Source organism: Vidua chalybeata, chromosome 2, assembly GCF_026979565.1.
Source record: "Vidua chalybeata isolate OUT-0048 chromosome 2, bVidCha1 merged haplotype, whole genome shotgun sequence".
NCBI lineage: Eukaryota > Metazoa > Chordata > Aves > Passeriformes > Viduidae > Vidua > Vidua chalybeata.
In genome coordinates this window covers 41,366,654-41,390,240 of record NC_071531.1, presented here as the reverse complement: position 1 = coordinate 41,390,240, position 23,587 = coordinate 41,366,654, and the positions used below count along the sequence as shown (strand labels likewise).

Here is a 23,587-nt window from a genome sequence, read left to right as displayed (position 1 = left end):
CCCAGTTACGTCATTCAGTGTGATCCGACAGATTTATGTGATTTATGTATCAACCGGTTATTTCTAAACTTTGAAGTCTATGCAAATTTCTCTGCTGCGATTATTGCAGAGCCAATTGCAACATGTATGAAAAGAGAAAAAAGGAAAAAGAATCAAGCTGTACCCATCAAAAAAATGTTACTTACAGAAAAAGACATTGAAACTCCTGAGCTGAGAAACAACTCTCTTCAGGAAATGCAGGTTTTGAGGTTTTTAATACTTCTGAATGAAATTAATATCTGCTTTTTGGCGGGTCTGCAGAAAAGTACTTAGATGTGAGAGACTCTGAATATTATTTTCTTTTAAGATGGAAATGAGAAATGGGCTTTAAAAATGCATTTCATAGCATTTTCCAGCAGCAAGAAGGTGGTTGAAAATAAACTTTCTGTGATAATCTCTAGATTTCAGGAGTTTATAGCTTTCTGAAATACTCACACTCTAAGTTGGATTCTTTTTATATTGTAGTTCTTACCAAGATTTCAGAATCTTAGACCAAAATTTGTCTATTTTTTGCATGAGAGATAAGTCAGCTGTTGTTGAGGGAAGAAAAGGTCTAACTGTATTCTTTGAAAACAAAGGTACAGAAAAAACAGAACTGTAATCTGGCTGCTCACTGAAGACTAGGTCCAGAAAAGTACTTAACTGCTGTAATACAGCATTTAACTTTTGGCCTTCAGACTTCTAAAGTAGTTGTGCTATTGGTAATATTTCCCTGAGCCACAGTTTGGATACCTAAAGACACAACCAGTACTGCTAAGTGACAAGTGAATATGGAGCAGCATTGAGAATGGGACTCATCCCTTGCTCGGGTCACAGCTTAATTGTTAACCCTCTTCACAGATGTGTTTTGGACCTCTCCACCTGTCTCTCCATGCAATACACTTTTGGCAGTATAGATGCTTTCTCCAGAAACGTACATGAAGCTATCTGTCTTGTTGTGCCCCCCTCTCTTCTTTCAACACTGAGCAGAGTATAATCTGCTCAGTGAAACCTCCAGTCTCACTTCAAAACACACAACATTATATTTAACTTCCTTTTACTCCTATTGCCTGCACTACCGACTCCTATTATTCCGAACACTTTGAGCTGAAAAATAACCACCCAAAATAATAATTGTGTATTTTAGTCACTCAGGCACTAAGTGGAACCTACCCAGAGGAGGTGTAGTGCCAATACAATGTGGTAGTATGGGATGTGGCCAGCTTGGAGCAGAAGGTGTGAGCAGTAAGCAAAGTGAATGCAAGCCAGCAGGCACAGCAATTCATCTATGCTTGTATTTTATGTCACCAGTGCAGCATATTCTGAAACCAAGTTCTGCAACATCCAGCTTGATCAGCACCGATTTGCTTGTGTTAGTCTTTGCCAGAGGATGATGTAGGTAAGTCAGATGCAGATATAAATAATATGACAGAGGCTTCTGTAGAAACTTTCTCCATCTGCTCTTTGCTTGGACCCACCTCTTGGCTTCTTCTTTTAAAAAAGATATTACTTCACTCCTAACATAAGCAGACCACCTTTCTTTCTTGTAAAATGCTGTTAATGATGCCGCTATTTTGTATGAGATATTAAGACACTCAGACAAGATATGAGACACCTGGGTCCTGCTCGTTCTTTTTGAGTGGTTGGAAGTTATCCTGACTACTTCACAGTGGAGAGTGACCAGAAGTAGTCTGTTAAAGGACTTGTGTAATGTGACAGGAATTCAAGATTCACAGGGCCTGTGTAAATAGACACTCTAACTAGCCTTTAGGGTCCTGTCCTAGCAGATGTGGGACATGATCTGGATCTCTGGCAGAGTAAAGCATGATTGCTAGTTTCTTCTCAGATTGCTCTTGTTATAAAATGAGGCTCACATAAATATTGATGGTATTCGCTCTATATAAAGACAATATAAGAAAAGTAATATATAATATAAAGACAGGGACTCTCCTCTCTTTTAGATATATTTTTCAAGAATTAGATTGACAGGAAGTTTTTGTGTAAGATGAAGATCTTCTAGGTATATGTCAGCACAAGTACCAAAGTGGATTTGGGAAGGTGTGGATGGGAAAACATGTGGATTCCAGCTGAATTTAGGGGTCAACTCGGTGCTGATAACTTGGCATTGACAAGACAACTGGAACTGGGAAGAAGCATAACTTTAGGCATGAAAGGAACCTAACTGATAAAACTCTCAGTACTCACAGATGGAAATATCTCTGGATTTAAGCAGCAATTTCAATGTAAATTTGAAGACTCTGTTGTTGACCGTAAATATACATATTCTGCTTACTTCCTTCTTTGGTGCTAGTCTTTTTGTAAAAATTGACCTGTTCTAGGTTTGCAGGTATACAGCAGTTGGATAAGTGACTCTAAAAAGTAGTTCTGAGCAGTGAAAATAATAAAGTCCACCTTTTTTTAAATTTGGATTTTCTGCTGTTCAATAATGTGTTCAATAAGGAAGTTTCCCCTTGTGCTTTTTCTAACCAGTGGGTCATTCATAGCATCATTTTCAATATGGATTCTGTGATATCTATAAGGAACTGACCTCATGTTTCACCCTTTTCCTCAGTAAAGGCAATAATAGAGCCTCTCTCCTCTTTTTCTCTCAGCTGTCTATTTAAAAGAAAAAACGTGTAGGATCTTAATGTTCTGAGACCTGAAGTGCTCAGTTAAATTTGATTGAAACTGGCTGATGGTTCAAAAGCTATTGGAAAAGGATGGATAAATATACCTTCACACATAGCATCAGTGTTCTGCTAGTAAAGTGCAGAAGTTAGTGCCTAGGAAACTAAAGCAAAAATCCCTTCTGAGCATATTCAAAAGCATGTGCTATATCTCAGAACCATTTTAATTTTAAAATGTCCTGTGTGAAGACTATGTTCTCTGTATTTCTCTAAAAATCAATGATTTAACATCAAAAGGAGGGAAACAAATTCCAGAGAAAAAGAAAACACAATTTTAGTACAATCCTGATAATACAAACAACATCAATCGGTTCAACCTCTACAACTACAGTGCAAAGTTAGATTCATGCTTTCAGCACAAGGTACCATGATTATGGAAAAATAGTTTAATCCCTTCAAATTTATATCAGTAGTGTTGCATTTATTCATAAACCAACAAGTTGAGTGAAAGGAGTGCCATTGCTTTGCAATCTCCTGTCCAGGAATTTTGAAATAACTGAGGAACCTGCAGCTCTTTGTCATTGCTCTACTTTGTCAGTCCAGCATGAGATAGCTGTGCTCCACTGCACCATGACAAGATGTTAATGTGAGTAATACCTAGTGTGCACTTTTAATCCAAGCTAGAAAGTCTGGCATGAAAATGTATATTTTACTAGTACATATGACTTTTAAAGTTTGAGATTAGAAAATTAAATGCAGAAGTTCACATGTGCCGACATATGCCATGCTGATGTGAAAATTGAAATGCATTATATTGCCTATAATGCTTTTTGTCACTTGAGATGTTGAAAGCATACCAAAAAAATAAAAACCCCAAACAAACCCTGTCTGATCTCTTTATGAATTTGTCTGAGAAGAAAGGAGGGTATTTTTGTCTGAAAACAGAATGATATCCCTTTGTCATCATGTAGTTCAGAATAAATTTATAGAAACCGTCAAGATTATCCTGGATTTACTGTGCTTTAATAAAGAGGAGATTTTAATCCAGTGCCAGGGTGACTGACAGTTCTAGTTTACATAGGAAGAGTGAGAAATCTCCTCAGGATCCTCCATGCTAGGATCAGTCAGTTTCTACCCAGCTGATTCCCTGGATGTTTTTCCTTCACTTTTCCAGGAGATTTTGTGTGGGAGGGCTGGGGAGGCAAGCACTGCTATCAGTAGGGAAGTGTTGACTTTTGCATTCCTGAAAGTCACTGCTGTGCTAAATGAAGATAATTGGCAGGAATCGATTAGTTTTATAAGAGTGTGTTATTAAGGGTTGAGCTCTTTTCACAAATTGCCCCTTCTGCACTTACTGCTTGAGAGGCATAATCTCAGCCATCCCGAAATTCACAGAACAGGAGATTGATTTCCTCCTTTTTCTTTTTCTTTCCCTGCCTTAAACTCTGCAGGTCAGTCCCACCCCAGGGTGCATCCGGGCGTTAATGAAGATGTTGTACTGCCCTTACTGCAGAGGACTTCCCACTGTGAAACCTTGCAACAACTATTGCCTCAATGTAATGAAGGGCTGCCTAGCAAATCAGGCTGATTTGGATACTGAGTGGAATCTGTTCATAGGTAAGAAGAGTTTAAATATTAGTGGAAGGAAACTCTGGTAATATCAAACCTCTGCAGGGTTCTGTGAGGTTAGAAGACACTGTTGGTCAATATTCAGAATGAAGCAACTGCAGATGCAGCTCGCTTTCTAATTGAACTTCATGGCTTGCAGTAAGAAATGACTGCTCGCCGTGCCCTAAACCAGTCACGTTTCACATTTCATATTTCCAAAGGAATGGTGTGGTGTTACGGCTCCTGAGCTGAATTATTACATGCTATTTGAAAAGTTGAGAAAGATTTGGTTGAGGATTTGATAACAAGATTAACATGGCAGAAATAGTATGTATTACAACTGAAAACCAGGCTCTTGCAAGCTGAGAATAATAACGTTGTATAACATCCAGTCAACATAAATCACAACAGCTGCTGTTCTTAATTCTGGTAGTACATAGTCAAAAAGCTTTAAAAGTTACTATATGAGAAATTATTAATTCCTCATTCTTGCCTAAAGTATGATAACATCTCCCTTCCAGAGTACTGAATAGAAAGTACCAAACATTCAACCCCATGTTAGAATGGAGCATAGAATGTATATTTAAGAAAAACTGCTCCCACAATTTATTCACATAACTCTTCACTCAAATAAATGAAGAATAAAAAAGGAAGAATTGTCCCTTAAAGAGCCATTCATCTGTCCTGTAGCAAAACAAAGCAAAACAAAAAATCAACCAATAAAAAAAAATCCCAAAACAAAAAAACAAAAAAACAAAAAGTCCCAGAAGTGTAACATAAAACAAGAAATATTACTTTTAAGTTGCTTTTGGTGATAGGATAGGATAACAATTAGATAAGGCTGATGATAATATGGAAGGAATGGAACAGCTAGTTAGCCTAGACACTAATGAGTGTCATAGTCTAGACTGGATTTCAGAAAAATAAATGCAGCTGGAAAAAATGGGATAGCACTTTCTTTATTGCAGCTGAAGAAAGGACATTTATTTTCTATTTTTGGAAAGATAAAACATAAGTAATCTCATTCTGCTTAACTTCAAACCCCACTGACCAATATGACTTTGAAAATCTGACTCTGACTCATTCATGGATTTTTGCTATACTCAGCAGTACAAGATGGATAGGGAGAAGAAAACAGGATGAAAAATGAATCAGAGTATGAAAAGTGAAAACAAGCATTGAGCATGCCATAAAAATAGCATGCAAACAACAATATTAAACAAATGATGCAGATACATTTGCCTTCCCAGTCTCTTGTGCTGGTTAAAGGAGTTGACATCAGAAACAGTGCTTTATGGAGGGATACCCATGAGGTTACTGGAGTAAAAAGGAGAATCTGATCATCAGAAATCCAAGTAGGAGCTGATGTGAAAACAATTCTAACCTGTTAAGGACTTTGCGTAAGCTACTTTCCTTGTCATTGAATGATAAGCAAGTGCTGAAATGTCACTAATTCTGATTTAAAAAAATAATGTAGGCTTTTAAGAAAAGAAACCCCAAACATTTGAACTAAAATAAACAACAGAGTTTTTATTAAGGCAAGCACCTTTTTAAATCAAATGCTGGAAGTTAAGGTTTGAGCTGTTAAGGGAAGATTTCCTTTTCTGGTGCTTTAAATTCAGTGAGAGTCCTGGGCACAGTGAGATGTGTTGGAAAGTGTGGAAATCCTTACAGATTCAGACTTTCAGAATCTTTGCTGCAAAGCCCTTGTCTGCATCAATGTCTCTTTTGTTTTGATTGCTCTTGCTCTCAGAAAATAAAAACTGCACGAAAGCTTGAATGTTGTGTTAAAACATAGTGCTAATTTATTAAATACCATGCCAGGCAGGCTACTATGCAATTATCCCTGCAGGTCAGTGATGACAAGGTTGTATACAGTACAAATACATCAAATCATATTTCCTCTTTCTTCTAACTATACAACTTTCCCTCTGTAACTTTATGGGGAAGATAATAGAGGAGATACAAAAATTTTCATGTGTTTGGAAAAGGTATTCTGTTTCATCCCATTTTTCAGGCCTCTGACAGCTTTGCTGAAGATGAGGGTCCTTCCTTTATGAAAGACTGAAATGAGGCAAGTTGTCTCTGTCTCTGACAGCTGTCAGAGGCTTTCTAATAACATATGCAATTCCCTTAGTGGTAAACACAACAAAACTTCTACTCACTGAATTAAAACGAACAGCAGCATTTTACAGCACCGCTGAGCTATGAAAGATTGGAAATTACGCATGAGCAGTTTTTATCCCTGTTCCTATACTAGGCACCATGCACTAGTAAAAAAAAAAAGATAATTTTTTGCATTAACAGTCTCTGCCTAGGCAGGAATCCCAAATGTTGGTGCATATTCATACACAAGATAGTTTTGCTTAGCTCATAATCTGTGCATTGCAAAATAGTTTTGCTTAGCTCATAATCTGTGCATTGGAAGGTTGTTTTGATAGAAGTTGGTACTAGGAGAAAACTCTCAGATATGTTTGACACTAACTGAGTAAATCCTGTGGTTTGGACTGCATGTCCTGATATTGTTCTGTAGTTACAGCAATGGTCCAGCAACAGGCAAGATCTGCACGTGAGGAGGAGCAGAGGAAAGTAAATGAGCTGTTTGACAACAGGATGTGTTGCATGTTTCACTTAGTTTATAAATATAAAAGTCAGGACTGAAATCACATATATATAGCACTAATAAATCTTGCCTCTACTTTCAAAGCTAGAGAGAGTGGGACAACTTCCCCTAAACATCTGGTGCTTTCCAAAATTTTATAGACTGTGAAAATTGGTAGGAGGTGAAACAGCTGCAGCAGCATGAAACATGGCTTATTATATATTTCCTGGTTTTGTCACCTTAAAGCCTGTGTCCTTTTTGTGTAACGTTTCATTATAGGCTTTTTGTATTTTGTTGCCTATATTATTGCATTATAAAATCCAAATGTCGCGTATCTCATTCTAGCAGATCATCTGCAACTCAGACTTTTGCCTGAGAAAGGAAGACAGTCTTTAATATCATATTATAATTATAAATCTGTAATGAAAAAATGCTCCTTACAGGCATCTTTATAAAATATTTAAGAGGTATTTAAAAGTAAACCTGCCACACTGACTTTAAAAATGTGTATTTTGCAAAGCTTGCCTCTGATGTTTTGCCTGTCAGTTACCCATCATAATCTCCTTTGCACCCATCTCAAGCAAAGTTAGCAAATGCAAGATAAAAAGCATGAGCAGAGGAATTGTACTGCTGAGGAAGGAGATTGCCCCAGGGAGGAGTTGACTGATTCTGTGGAGTGGGGAAAAGGGGATTTTCTCTCTCATGGCCCAACAGATATAGTCAAAATTATTCTTCTCTCCATGGAGCTATACCAATTAACAGCAATAAGAATCAGGCATCCCACTGTTCATTCTGTCACAGAAACAGAAGAGATGGACAAAATTATTCCCACTAACAAAAATTTAAAGCCCCTGTATCTTAGGGAATGGCATCCAATTTTAGCAATACTGCTACTCCTCTTTCTCTTACTAACCTCTGTTTAAGTCCCTGATCCTATCTTGAGATTCGTTGACTTTGTTTGACCTTAGCTTTCTTTATAATTGGTCATTTATTTCCCCTCATCTGCTCTTTTTCTCAAGCAAGAATGTCAGCTGAGGAATGAGCCCACCTCAGTGGACACCACACTTTCTCTTGGTATCCTTATTCAGCTTCAGAATCAACAGCTGTAAAAAGATTATTTCCATGGAAGCAAGTGCATCTCATTCTGACAGCTACCTTAATCACAGATTCAGGATGGCAAAGTGGATGTAATCCATTTGTTTTCTGGGGAATTTCTTTTACTATTAAACTTAGAGTTAAGTTTCTTCTGTCTTGAGACAAAAACATAGATGATACTAAATCTGAAAATCTAGCAAGACTGTGGGCCATATATGACAATCCTTACAGAAGTAATTTAGCACAACAGAAGAGTAAAAATCCAGGTACTTGTTTTAATCATAATAATTACTGTATCTGAGCTTTTTTTGTGGAAATCTAAAGTAATTGATAAATGCTTTGTTGCTGCAGTTAGTGACAAAGTGTAATGCCTGTGTAGTAGTGTATCAAATGCAATCCATGGAGGTTTGACACTGCATGGCTATTTTTAATAGCAGAAATTAAAACTCTTTCTTTTTTCCTACAAATTATTCTATGATAAATCAGACTCACCTCAACCATGTTTTAGTAAGCAGGGGATTGTAGAAAACACTTCAGAAGCTGTGCAGAAGCAGAGACTGCACCCATGTCTGAGAAAAGGAGCCAAGAGTTTGTGTCCACAGCCACCCCTCTGCTTAGAGTGAAGAACAAGTGGCTTTGCTCTGAGTGTATTTCATATTTGACGAGCTCTGCTGTGCAGTAAGGCACATCAGCATGCAGGGTGTTCACACTGCAGGATTCAAGACCTGCAGAGCTGAGAGCCAAACACCTCCTTCTGCCTCCATCCTGCCAGGCTTCACCAAAGGAGAAAATCATATCTGCGAGGCTTCAGCAAAAGATTCTCCTGCCAGTGTTAAAATTATTTCTCTTATTATCATTACAATGGCTCTGCATTACTAATTAACTTTCTTCTTGTTGTGCTTTAACAATCCCTTTTTTCTTCCCATCAGTATGACTCAGACACTTACCTTAGGAGTTCTCCTGAGGAAGAGTATACCAGCAATCTCACTTAGAGCAACTAGATTATTTTCAGAAAAAGTACGCAACAAAACCTTAACTACTTACTCCTAGTGAAAGCTTTAGTGATGAAAATATGCAATCAATTTCATTTACTGCTTACAAAAGTCCTCAGGTCTCTGTGCTTTCTCTGTTCCCTGTGCAAGCACAAGGATAAACATTTTCCTTTTAACGTTTCGAGAGACCACCCTGTTTTGACTTTTTTAATGGCTTATTACAGGAATAACTGTGTCTTCAAGATTCACTTTGGTTCAGAGAAAAATCAGTCTATAATACTAATAGTAATTCTTTACTATTTTCTTGTGGGGTTTTTTGGAGTTTTTTTGTTTCTGTTTTTGTTTTTTGATTTTTGGGTTGGTTTTGGTTTGGTTTGGTTTTTTGTTTTTTGTTTTTGTTTTTGTTTTTTTTGTTTGTTTTTTGTTTGTTTGTTTGGTTTTTTTTGTTTTGTTTTTTTTTGTTTTTTTTAAGGTCTCAAAGCAACATTCTCTTCTCCAGGCTGAACAGCCCCAACTTACTCAGCCTGTCCTTTTAGGGAAGGTGCTCCCGTCTTATTATGAACTTCATGATGCTCTGGATTTGCTCCAGCCATTCCATGTCCATGTTCTTATGCTGGGGACACCAGAGCTGGAGGCAGCACTCCAGGTAGGGTCTCAGAAGAGCAGAGTGAAGGGGCAGAATCCCCTCCCTTGCCATGCTGGCCACACTGCTTTTAATGCAGCCCAGGGTCCCACTGGCTGATATTGAGTTTTTCATCAACCAGCACACCAAAGTCCTTCTCTGCAGGGCTGCTGTCAATCACCTCTCCAGCCAACCAGTAGGTGTGTCTGCCACTGCCACCATCCAGGCGGAGAACCTGGCGCTTGGCCTTGCTGAATTTCATTAAGTTCACACAGACCCACTTCCCACGCTTGTCAAGGCCCCTCTGAACCCCTGGATGGCACACCCCTTCCCTCCAGCATGCTGACCACACCACACTGGTGCCAGCTTGGCATTGTCATGCACACAAGCTTGGCATCATCAGCAAACTTTCTGGGGGTGCACTCAGTCCCACTGTCCCTGTCACCTACAAAGAAATTGTACAGTATCGGCCCCAGTACCAACTCCTGAGGGACACCACTGATCACTGGGATCCACGTGGACCATGAGGCATTGACCACAACTCTGCGTGTGGCCATCCAGCCAGTTCTTTTTCCACTGAGTGGTCCATCCACGAGACCCATGTCTCTCCAATTTGGAGACAAGGATGTCATGCAGGACAGTGTCAAACCCTTTGCATGAGTCCATGTAGATGATGTCAGTCGCTCTGCTCTATCTGCCAATGCTGTAGTCTTGTCATAGAAGGTTGCCAATTTGTCAGGCATTATTTCCCCTTCATAAATCAATATTGGCTCTCACCAATTACCTCTTTGTTTTCCATGTGTTTCAACATAGTTTCCAGGAGAATCTGCTCCATCTTTCCCTTTTACTTATCTTTGCATAGTACAGAGTGAAGGCTGGCAGTCTGTTGCAATGCTCAGTAGGCAAAAGTCTTGTTCTGGCTTAATCATGGTAAGTAAGAGCAAAATCAGAGTTTTTAGGAACTTTAGTTACCTGGAACTTGAATATCTTTTCTCTATCACCCTCCTCCTTAATCACTATATATATATATATATATATATATATATATATATATATATATATATACACACACACACACACACACACACACATATATATATATATATATATATATATATATATATGTATACTGTGCTATTTTTTACATTAGCCTTTCACAAAGACTCTGGGAGAAAAAATAAGTTCTATTATTTCCTCCCATGGAGAGGCACTGCAAAAGATTCCTGCAGGTCTGGGGTGCCATTATTCCAAGTTCAGAATTTCTGGTAGAAATTCATCAATTTTGGTTTGATGAGCATAGAATGGACACTTGAATATAAACACTAAAAGTTTGCAATTTGCATCTTGTGCTGATATAAAAACTGATAGAATTCATGGTTAAGACAGCCTAAAACTCATATCTGGAATATAAAGCCTTATTTTCAATTATTATATGCTTTAAATGTTTTTAAAATTTTAGGCTAAAATCATCTTTTCTTACTTTCTTCCTGAGCCAAAGTTATCATGACACTTCAGGTGAAACTACCTTTGCCAACCATCATAATGAAAACAGGGAAAATTATCTTAACATAATGACTTTCATCTTTTCTACTTACTTCTTAAAACAACTTGAGCACCTCCAGAGTTTGCAGAAGTAATAGTTTCTTTAAATCTCTTCTCTGTACAGACTATAGTAGTTATTATACAGCAATATCTATTCCCTTAGTTGAAGTGTCAGGTTTTGGTGAATGGCTCTAGGAGTGTGAAGCCACATTGTGAATATATATGAAAGAATGGGATCCCTAGTACAGAATTATTTTTCCCCACTTTAGCTTATTTTTACAAAAACAAGGGGAAATGAGTAGAGTACTCTAATATGTGATACAACTGCAAATCTGGTTGATCAGAGGTTGAGAACAAGATTTGCAGATGTAAATTTAATCTTTTTTATGAAAAACCTTTCATGTGCTTCAGGCCAATTAGTCTCCATAATGCATAGGTAGCAACATGAAGGAATTTGCAGTGCTATTAAAAACACAGGCTTAACACCTGATAACAGTTATGTCCGTTCAGGTTAACCATATGTAACTGTACAAACGAAAAATGAATTCAGCTTGACAATGCCTAATTAAAAGTATTATCATTTTTTAATTCTCTGGTAAGCAGTAACCTCCATGATCCCATATTTTCCTCTTGTTTTCCAGAAATAGTATAATCACTGCCTACAATTTAAATACAATACCAAGATCTGATGGTTTAGAGTACACAGGAGCACCCCTGAAATAAAGGGGACATCACCATTCAGTAAGGTAAATAATGTGTAGAAGAGGGGAACAGTATTTGTTATTTCCCACTGCTTTTCTCACCTCTGAAGTATAAAGGATAGGCAACCTGGGTGTGTAATTCCTTGGATGGAAATGAATTCAGCCTGAGAGAAGCACTCTCAAGTTGTGGAACTGCCAGCAGAATGCAAAAAAGCACCAGCACTTGCCTGCTGCTTAAACTCTACTTATCCTGCCAAAAGTCTATGCTCCCCCTGGCACAATATAGGTTACAAGCAACTCACAGCATCCATTGCCCTGTATGTTTGCTTTAGGATGTGTCACTGAAGAAAGAGATTCCCTCCTGTAGGACTATGGGGATTGTGCTCCTGTTACTGGATCAAAAGAGGGACTCATCTGGCCTGATCTTGCCAGTGACACCATTGACAGCTTGTTACTCAGGGGTGCATCCTGGAAGGGTGCTAATGGCTCCACTCAGAGTGACTCCCAAAGACTGTAGCACCTAAAGAGGAACTGTGGATTTCTGAAAATGCAAATGTTTCATTGAATTATAGCAGCAGATCTCTTGGACTGTGAGCTTAGACACCTCTTGTGGAAATCACAAATGGAGATTAACTATGCTGTTCTCTTTGAGGCACAAGAGATATTGGTGCCCATCACCCATCATCATGTCATACATCAGCTACAAATACAGGATCAAATTCATCCATTCTAGAATTCTGCCTTTGGCGTGCAAACACAGTTCTCTTGAACTGTATGATTTCTCCATATGCAGGAAAAAGCTTCTCAAAACTTGAAATGATATGAGAGTTACATACTCAGCATTTTCAGCAGGCCCTGAATAGGCCTACTGAAACATTGATACGAATGTTAGGATTTTTGGTTGGATGATCATAGAAAAGGTGAATCATGAAATGAGCATGATAAAAAGTCAGGGGTTTGGGTTTAGTTGAGGCATATCATTAAGGAGGGGGTGATTCCTCTTTCTTTAGCTTAAAAGGCTAACGCTGGTTCATAGCTTCTTAATGGTCGATGGTGGTTATGATGGGATTGATGAAGATCAGCTCTCGAAGTTGGCGAGTGGGGTTGATTCTACTACAATTGGTATGAAGCTGTGGTTAGCCCTACAGATTTCTGAGCATTGTCCGTAGAACACTCCTGGGCGTGAAGCGAAGAGGGAAGTTTGGTTGAGGCGGCCTGGGACTGCGTCAGTTTTTACGCCTAGGCTTGGGACAGCTCATGAGTGGAGCACATCGTCGGCAGTGACGATAACTCGGACAGTGGAGCTTATGGGGATTACGACACGGTGGTCTACCTCTAGCAGGCGGAAGTGGCCTCGGGGGAGGTCTGTTGTGGGGATTATGTAGGAGTCAAATGTAAGGTTTTTTAGGTCAGTGTATTCGTAGGCCTATTCGTAGACTGCAGCACTTAAATACTACGTCTTCTTTTGTGAATAGCAAGACTGATCAGCATTGTCAAAAAGTTTGAAAGATTTTATAATGAAACCATTGGACCCAAATGATGACTCTTTAGTTCCATTTTGATTCCTCATCTCCAACTCTTTCATATTATTTCACATCAAAGGGAAATGTCTGTCTAGTACACATAAGCACAGTTTGGAAGTTGCAAAGAACAGCAAATTTCTCTCTGTTTAGATTCAGGGGAAATGCTGGGGAAGCTGTTTTGCCACTGCCCTTAATTGCCATGAATTAACCAAGGGATGTTGCATAAGATATCTCTAGAAACAGGAAATATGTTCATTATTTATTGCTCAAATACTCTGTGGTTCTGGGACTATTATTTTGTAATACTCTGTGGTTCTGGGACTATTATTTTGTACTTTTCCAAGTCCATAGCTATGCCCTCCCAAAGGACACCTTGCTTCCAGGAGAGCAGTAAACAGTGCTGCTATTTCTGTCCTAGGTTACCATGCATATTAGCACCTCAAAAGAGTTTTCTCTTCAGTGGAGGATTTGATGTCTCAATTAATTCCATTTATGTAGGGCTGAATCCCTGTTTACCTGTTGGGATATCCCTCAGGCACTTCACTGTGCTGATCTCCCTGTTTCACAGGCAAGGGACCAGCTGGAGAATATTGTGCCTCTTACCTGATCTGGTTTCCCTTCTGATTTGGGGGATTTGGGGCGGCAGGTCTCTCTGGCATATGACTGTGACTGAAGCACACACCTAGACTCCAGAATTTGGCTGTGCTTTTATAGTTCAGTTAGCCTGAATTGCTACCTCCATGCAGTTGTGCTTTTTAATTTTTTTTTTTTTGAGGATTACAAATCCAAATGAAGAACATGTGAGTTTCATTTTACCCAAAGCAGGTACTAAATATAATTTTAATTGGTTTGAACTTACTATTATGGCTGGGCTTTATTGAGGCAATGCTGCATTCCACTAGGAAGGGTGAAAATTATGTTATTTCTAAAAACATATCTTCAGTTAAATCACCATTTGACTTGGTCAGTATTGATAAACTTGAGATAATCTGAATTCTATTTTTGGCAAACCCCCCTATTTTTAAGAAAAAAAATAATTGTGCAATAATTAGAAGGTTGCCCAGAGGAGTACTGACAGTTTTATTTCAACTTTAGTTGTCAAATTATTCAAATCTCCATTATTCAGGCAAATGTAATGGAGAGATAAATGTAACTCAGAGCAAATTTGTTCTTCAAGTAATTATCAAAACACTTGCTTATATCTGAAAATACTTTGCTGAATTTATCATACAGTATCAATAAAAGATGATCCCTTACCACAATGATGTCAAACCAAAACTGACATTGACTTGCTTTGTATTATAATTTTGAGCCATTGCTTGATGAGGTTTATGATAATGTATTAGGTAGCATATTATCCATTTAGAATCACAGATTTCTTTTTGGAATACAGAAATAGTGTTGACAACCAGCCTTAATTTCTCCTTACAAATGAACCCTAATGCTGCAAATGAACAATACACACACATATAAACACACACGTACAAAAAGTGGTTTTTGATTATAATTAATCTGCCAGATTACATTAATGAGAAATTTCTTAGAATAGGTTCCTTATGCTTTTTTAGTTCTTGAATTTCAGAGAAAGTTTCAATTTCTCTTGAAGATGAAAAATTAACCCAAAACTCATCTCATTAAAAGAATTCAAATGTGTAGACACTCTCAGTCTAAATAATTGAATTTTCTTTATTTTTTGAGTGCTTATTCAGGTCTTTTTTGAGCTATGCAGATATTAACCTAAGCTGCAAAAAGCTCTAAACATTATTAGCAATGTAGCAAAACCTGCTCAATAATCTTATATTAATATTACATATTATAATATAAATATGTATAATATATATTATACATATATATATTATAATATATAATATTAATACAAGATTAATGTTCTTAATGTAAACAAAATGTTCTTGTTCTTAATGTAAACAAAATGTTCTCTTTTTTCCTAATGAAGCTACACAGATATACAAGGACATTGATTAGACTCAGTCACTTTACTTGTTTTGGAAAGGCTTTTTAAAGATAAGCTAATAGAAGGTGAAGAGTGTTTGGTTGAGCTATAAATTTCTCATAACTTGGCAAAGACACTGTGATAAAGATCCCTAGGTAGTAGCCCATATCTGTGCCAGATTTAGTGGAGCAAAAACTTGAAATCATTGGAGAGATTAGAATTTTAGTAAAACAAAAGGTTCAGTAATTATTTCTTTCTGATAAAGGTCCTATGGATTCCCTTCTTGTAATATGTTAATCCTCAATTTTTTTCTTGTAAAGAATGTTTTATCAGAAGCAGGAGATGCTAGGAGAAACATAGAGTTTTTCCCCCCTCCATTGTCTCTGCCTTATCAACAGAAGATCTTACCATTTCAAAAATCAAGAGAAGGAGTTTGATGCAGAGTGCTATGACAGTGCTGGTATGGCCAAAATTCATTGAGCATTTTTACAAGAGTGGAATCTAAAAATGTTCTGATGCATTTGGGAAATTTCAATGTGTTTAGAAAGTAATGTGAAAAACTCTGGTCTTATATTTCTTATTTCTCTGTCTTACTCAGTGTCACCCGCCCTGTAATATTCAACATCCCTTAATGTAATTTATATTGCAAGTTAACCTATGGGAGTTTAAACTCCCATAACATATATTTTTCATTTAGCCACCAGAACTTTCCATGTCAGTGGGAACTCACCTTCATAATATCAGACTTCAATTTGCAGTAGCAAAGAGCTTTTTATCTGTCTTGTCTTGTTAACTCTTAAAATACATTTAGCTGTGAAGGAGAAAGTAGCAGCTTGAAAAATAAAGAACGCAGTTTTGGTTCTGCTGGATATTTGTTACTGACCTCAGAAGAGAGTCCAATTTTTCAACTAAACGATGCATGTCACTGTAGTGTTACAAAATGAGATGAAAGTCAGTCTTCACTCTCAGTGTACAGGTTACAACACCATCTTGCACTTAATTCAACTGTAGAATAAGATGAAAACCATCACTAAAACAAATGATGGCCCGTGGAGAATGGACAGTGCCAAAAAGGCAAGAAATTATCCTGAGCATGAGACAATAAAACATAGAGCTCTCACAAGATTCTAGCTTGGATTTCATACAAAAGGTCTTCCAATAGATTTTAATAAAACATGTAGGATCAGATCCATTGACATTTAGTTATACTTCAGCTTCCTTACTTTTGTATATTGATGAAAAGAAGGATATAGACTCTCTCTGCTGCTGGAACAGGAGTGACAGTTCTGGCCAGACATATCTACAGTTTGTGATTTGTGTTTCATTTGTACACTCAAAAGAAGGGGTTTATGACAGTTTATGTATTTCTTATGACAAACTAAAAATTAATCCATGAATATTTTGTCAGTTGAAATTTTGCTAACATTTGTAATGCTGACAACATACTTTAAATCAGCTTCTCCACTTTGTACTGCATTTACTCTTTGGTTAGTTTTTCATAAAAATTAGAAAATTAAATATTTGTGTTTCCTTTCTAATTTTTCCTGTGAGACTTTCTGTCAGGAAAATATTTCCATGTAAGTAATAAGAGATGGCTGCTCCAAGTTACACGGATGGCCAAAAACACACTTCAGTAATACAAAAATCTTCTATTCCAGATATTAATGACTAATATTCTCATTTTAGCATGTTGACTGCACCCAGATAAATCACTTTCAAATTATTAGGCAGTTTTGAGGCATCTCATAATATTTAGTTTGCTTTTCTTCTCCATATACTATCAACATATTCTTACAGTATCTTTCAATCTTTCATTGATATAAGTGTCTATTTGGTGGTTTGTTTTTTTCAAGTGCAGCTACTAGAAAAATACATACAGAGCCTAGTTGTCCAACTGATGTGTGTTTTGAAGAGTGTAAATATAAATTAATATTTTAAAAATTAAAAAGAAGTAAAATTATGATAATATGCAAGTCATTTTAAGAAGCCTCTGAAATTTCCATTCTGATCAAACTTTTCTATAAAAGCATATTAAAAGGATTATAAATTACTCTGGTCAAAATCAGGAAGGACAGTGTGGCAGAACTTTAACTGATTCAAATAATTTGCTAATGGAAGTATGTCAGTGAAAAATACATGAAGATCTAATTCCACTTATACTGAATGTATCGATAAAGAAATAATTCTGAAATTACTTCATTTTGTCAAATTACTTGTTACTGAGAGATGAGGAAAGCAAGTATTTATTTTTCTTTGTGTAAAAGCACCTCCAAGCTCCTCATCAAGTCTGTTGGTTTCAAGATGTGGAAGAATTCTCTCCCCTTACAAAAAGAAATTTGTTAGTTAGCATATCTAGTTACATAGGCCATGAATTCTAAATGGATTCTAAATACTGAATAAAGTCCAATGCATAGGGTAAGGATAGTCTTGTGTAATGTTTCAAGTTGGATTCACATTTGTTTGAAGTCTGGTGATGTTAAACCCAAGCATGAGTCCAGACAGAACTAATGTGGAGATACTTCTCTTCCAATCTGCGTTGTCCAAGCAGAACAGACTACAGGGCCCAACCAATAGACAGCAACTCTTTACATCAAATTAATGTCACTTGCACTCTTTGGAGAATAAATATCTCAGAGGGAAACAACAGGTTACAAAAAGTTTTTTTCAAAGGATTTGACACTGAATTTTTTTTTAATTTCCTTTTCTTGTCTTATTTGGTCAAAATGGTTCAAATTGTGTAGCCTTGTGGCTAATTTATAGTGCTCTGTAAGTGACAAGAATGCAGTCCTTTCCAGCTATGCAGTTTCACTGGTATTTGTGGGTTTTTTTTCCAGTTTTGTTTACCTCTTACTTTTCTTAGTAAGTTCTAAATAACTATGCAAAGCATGTTGCACACAGGATTCATGTAGTATAACTTAATCAGCATTGTAAGAAATGTGTTTCTACTTGCCACAATTCATCACTTATTTTTCTAAAAGTATTCTATTTTATTGTCACTTTCACCTCTGTGGACTTCTGAAACAAATGTTTAAACTGAATAACATTGCATTTGTTATGCATGAAAATAATAAGCATTTATGAGGAAAAGTAATACATCTTTCAGCTTTTAAGTTGGTCACAAAACCTGTGTGTTATCAGAAGTCTTTCTTGTTCAAATTTTTGAATGTCTGTCCATAAATCTACACCCAAATTTGAGAGATCTGGGAATACCATACAAAATAAATAGTTCCATCTCAAATGAGTCTTCATTTATCTTGTGTGTTATTTTGGTATTCCAGTTCAGTTTATTTGCTGATATATTTTTCTTGGAAAGTGACTCTCAATATATTCTATACATATGTACTGAACTGTTATAAAAGAGACAAAACACAGTCAGATCTCTGACTTAGTGTGTTTCAGGAGAGGATGTTTTGAGGGTAAGAGGGTAGATTTTCTGAAAAATTTCCCTCCAGTTCAGAGTATTTCTCAGGGTAGACTGCAAGACCTTCACGCATAAAAGCATTATTCCAAGCATCGAAGATCCCTAATACGAATATGAAAAAACTAATTGTTTTTTCCTGTAGACCAAATTGCTTTTCAGTCCTTGTAAAAATATAAAGTGTAAAAAAAAAAGTAAAAATGGTACTGAATTAGTAGATACTGGATGTGCAGTCTCTGCTTTTCATTACTTTATACTGAAATTCTACTGAAATTAATAGAATAAATGACTGTTATATTGCCATAGAACACCTTGCAGAACAGGATTAGGATTCAAGGCAAATAGGTTAGTTATGAAATATCAATATTTTCAATGGAAAGTGGGTAGCTATTGAAATTCCTTCAAGTTTGAATTCCATAGTGACTCAAAAGCTTTGGTTATCTGTCAGATTCCTCTAATTTAAGCAGATACAGATAAAATAGAAAAATTATTTTGTTTGATTTCTATTGGATGACTGAATATTTCTCTGAAACATTTAAACAAGCTCACCAAATTAAAAAATTATAGGTGATCTCATTCAAGAATAAATAGGAGAATTTATGTAATGTTTATGAAAAGTAAGAGAAAAGGTTCAGAGTTTAGCTATTCCACATTATATATATGGATGTATTTAATTTATACTTCTTATTTAGTGAATGAAAGGGTATGAGAGCTGAGTGAGCTCCCAGAAGTGCATTCCACAACATTTCAAGTAAGAAAATTTTGAAATTTTAAAATGTTACAATGTTTTTATGTTAAAAAACTGTATTTATCAGAGGCAGCAAGCTGATGCTTGAAGAATAGCCGCTGTAGTTTGTTTATTTGGGGAAAATAGAGCAACTGCCTTCCTATGTTTTAGAGAAGTGCCAAGAATATGAATGGGCACAATTCCAACCAAAATATCTTTCTACAAAACTATTGTTTGAAAGAAAGAATGAATTGACACTGCAAGTACTATGTGTTACCTTTTAATTAGTTAAAGAAAGGGAGATGGATGAAAAAAAAAAAAGCAATCACAGTCCACAGGATTCACAGGAATCACATTTTTTTTTCTTTAATTGACCATAGGCCAGTAAAACAGCTTTTATCCTATTTTTCTAATGTGTAAAGTAGAAAATTTTCACAGCATTCACAGAGTCATCTGGATGATCAGACTGAGTGCTTGGATGAACACAATATATTTTCTAATTATTGCAGCAAATTGTGGGGTGAATTGCTGTCATTTGGGAATGTCATGATGACCCACACATCCCTTCCTACTTTGAACATGAAGTGGAAGATTGTTTGCCTAGTGAGAATGGCACCTTGTTTTATCAACACATGTCAAAAAATCTTGCTGGGAAAGAGAAGGTTGCATGGATCGAAAATTCAGGCCACATCATAAAAAGGCTTTCTTGCTAAAAGAGCAGTAAACACAGATATCAGTAGGATGCTTTGCCACATGTTTTTACTGCAATTAAGGTGCGACTTGAGTTTTATTTTGTTTAGGTACTGAAATCTGATTTAGGTACTAACTACAATATAAAATGGTAGCACAGATTTGAGCCTAAGCTTGCTATCTGTATTTCCCTGAGCTCCCAAGTGGGTCCTGTAACCTGAGTTTGCTGATGGCCCAGCCACATCTATTATCTATAAAGCTAGAATGGATATTTCCAAGCAGAATACCATCTTTCCTCTTCCTACAGAGACTGACTTTTTTAAGGAAAAGAACATACAGCAAGTAGAGATGTTGAATAAAACTCTTAATCCATTTGATTTCCAATATGTGCAATTCCTGCAAGTATAAACCTGAAAAGAGATTACGTATCACAGTTTGCAGCTTATGTTACCATAAACTGCTACTAAAGAATCACAAAATTCCCAGAATTATTCAGACTCTGTCTCTACATCGATGGCTTTCAATCTGAAAAGGCTTATTCAATTCATACTTTTAAGGCCATAATTTTCCATGTGCACTCAGAGAAATTATCATGACTATCTGAACTTTCTAATCACTGTGGGTAATTTTGTCTTTAGGAAGCTCTCACCTGAGATAGCAGAATTACTGTTCTTCTCTGCAGAAACTCACTGTGTACATGATAACTGTAGCAGTGATCCAAAAGAGCATAGGAATATAGAAACAATATATAGGAATATAGAAACAATACAGATCTCATGGGGTCTGAGCAGCTGCTGACCAATGAAGATTGCACCCAAGCACTGGAGTAGATGTGCATTTTTACATGCTTTTTATGCAAAATTTGAATGTTGCCTGAAGGGTGGCTTCGTTATTAGGTAATGATGCACCTAATGATGCTGCTTCAGAAAACAGTGATGACAGACACTCTTCCCTGCTCTTTCCTGTGTTCCAGTCCCAGCACTGAAGGTCAGAGAGATGATCTCTATAAAACAACATATACTTTCTTTTCTACTTTTTTAATAAGTGTTCTTAGCTGAGTTTGTTCTCTGGTTCGTCTTATCCTGTGACCCAGTGGGTTCTGGCACCATGGCAAGGGAGGGGATATGTGGTGAGCGAGGAGACATCAAAAAATAATAAAACGACACCCTAAAATGCTCTCTGTTCTCAATTTTGTATTAGTTATCCTAATTTCACAGAATTCACAAAATTAACTAGGTTGGAAGAGACCTTCAAGATCATTGAGTCCAACCCATGCCCTAATACCTCATCTAAACCATGGCACCAAATGCCACATCCAGTCTTTTTTTAAACACATCCAGAGATGGTGACTACACCACCTTCTTGGGCAGACCATTACAGTACTTTATCACTCTCTGTGAAAAAACTTTTTCCTAATATCCAACCTATATTTTCCTTGGTGCAGCTTGAGACTGTGACCTCTCATTCTGTCAGCTGCTGATTGGAGAAAGAGACCAACCCCCACCTGACTACAGCCACCTTTCAGGAAGTTGTAGAGAGTGATAAGGTCACACCTGAGTCTCCTTTTCTCTAGGCTAAACAACCCCAGCTTCCTCAGCCATTCCTCATAAGGCTTGTGTTCCAAGCCGCTCACCAGCCTCATTGCCCTCCTCTGGATGCAAACCAAAACTCCCCTAGATTTTTACTTTAAAACTTTTAATCTTTTTCCTCACAACAGCCAGACCCTCCTCAGGAATTTGCTAGGATGAGGTGTAGTTGTAGCCCAGTCACCTTTTGATACTCAGGAATCAATACAATACCTGAAAACTAACAACTGAGCTCCCTCAGAGGAGACAAGGAGAGCCTGAAAGCCTCCATCTCTGGTTCCTGCTGAGTGAAGGAGCAAGGAGCTGTCATTGCTGTTACTACTGTCTTGTATGGGAGGGGTGACTGGGGCTGGTGCCTTGCTTTCTGCTAAGCATATGGTCTGGCACAGAGTGGGAAAGTGTGGCAGAAAACACTTCTAGACCTGTGAAGGCGGTGTGTGAGCAAGCTACTTTTGGAATCACTATCTGGTCATGCTTTTACATTTGGCACCCATCCTGCTGAAGCCAGCTGAGGCAGTCCCCAAGCAGCAGCCAGTGGTGTTTGTACCACTATGCCATCAAGGTGCCCTGATCGTGATATCCTCCACAGAAACAGGGACAGGCAGCATGGTGGGAATGAGCTGGTGGAAGGAGAGTGTCAGGGAGAGAAAGAGCTCCCTAGGCCAGTGATGTCAATTGAAATATCAGCCAGGTTGTGATTTAAGAGATTAGTTTGACGCTACAGAGATATGCAACTGTGGGCAGCTGCCATGAACAGGTCAGTCACATTTCTGTCCCTGCCACGGGTTTCTGCTGTGCCTTTTCCAGCAGCAGTGGGGCAGCCAGCCTGGGGAGAGCTGACTGGGACCAGGACCAGCAGGGAGCTAATGCAGCCCAAAACTAGGATAGGCTTTCAACTGGGATAGGCCTCAGCTACCTGATGTAACTCATATGCCACTATATCAGCTTACAGAAAGAAAGAAATAGCAGCAGAAAGAAATAATTCAGGATAAGAAGTGGAAAGCTAATTTCATCTTCATCAGTAGATCTTTAGGTGCATTTTGAAGTAACATCCTTAAGGTGAAGAGTCCTGAAGAGCCAGTCTAAGAGCTAGAACCTCTCTGTTGAAGTCAGAGAACTCATTCCCAGACATGTGTTCCTTCTCCTTCCATTCTGCTGACCTGCCTCCTAAGCTTTCTTCAGCCTACTGACCTGGCGGAAAATGAACTGGGAGGGGAAAGGTTGTTTGAAATTCTAGCCAGAGCAGCATCCATTCAAGAAGTGGACAACTCAAGTAGAAATGCAAATCCTAACTTTACATGAGATGACTGTGGTCACCATTGCTGAAAAGGTATCCTGTAATTTATTTCTCCTCCATCCCTTTGACCCCATATGGCTGCATATTTGCACTGATTCTTTTGCACTCACTTGGGTGCTGATAAGGTTTTTTTTCTGAACAGAACCACTGCCCAAGCATAAAATAATCATGCCTGACACTTTTTTTTTCCTATATGTTTTTTTTTGTTTTGTTTTTTTTAAATCAGTTTTGTTCTCAGTATGTTCATTGAGTTGTCTTGGCTTCTTGACCCCTTTGATCATCATCCGAGGCATGGCAGGGCCAAAGTAAAACCTGTGGGTGCTCATAACAGGGAAGTCAGATGAGGTGTGGGGTAAGAGAGAAGGATGTCCTTCTAGCCTTTTCTACCAGGTAGTAAAAGCTCTTACCTGTTGCTCCATCTTAAGGGTTTGCTTCTAGTCCTTCATTAGATTATATGCAGCACAGTGGTGAAAAAACATGTGTCTCCTTAGAGAAAATAAACTGTCAAATACTTTAAATGTTTGCTATATATACCACTTCATTATTCTATTTTTAATAATTGTTAGATAACTAGTTAAGTTTCCTTTT

At 37.5% G+C, this 23,587-nt stretch overlaps 1 protein-coding gene across 1 annotated transcript in view; it reads left to right on the top strand.

Annotated features, from left to right (window-relative positions):
* Positions 1 to 23,587, top strand: part of GPC6 (glypican 6) — a 719,055-nt gene that overhangs the window by 519,080 nt on the left and 176,388 nt on the right. The window contains exon 4 of the mRNA XM_053935976.1: positions 4,097 to 4,262. Within this exon, the coding sequence (XP_053791951.1) occupies positions 4,097 to 4,262 (166 nt within the window). The remainder of the gene's footprint in view (positions 1 to 4,096; positions 4,263 to 23,587) is intronic.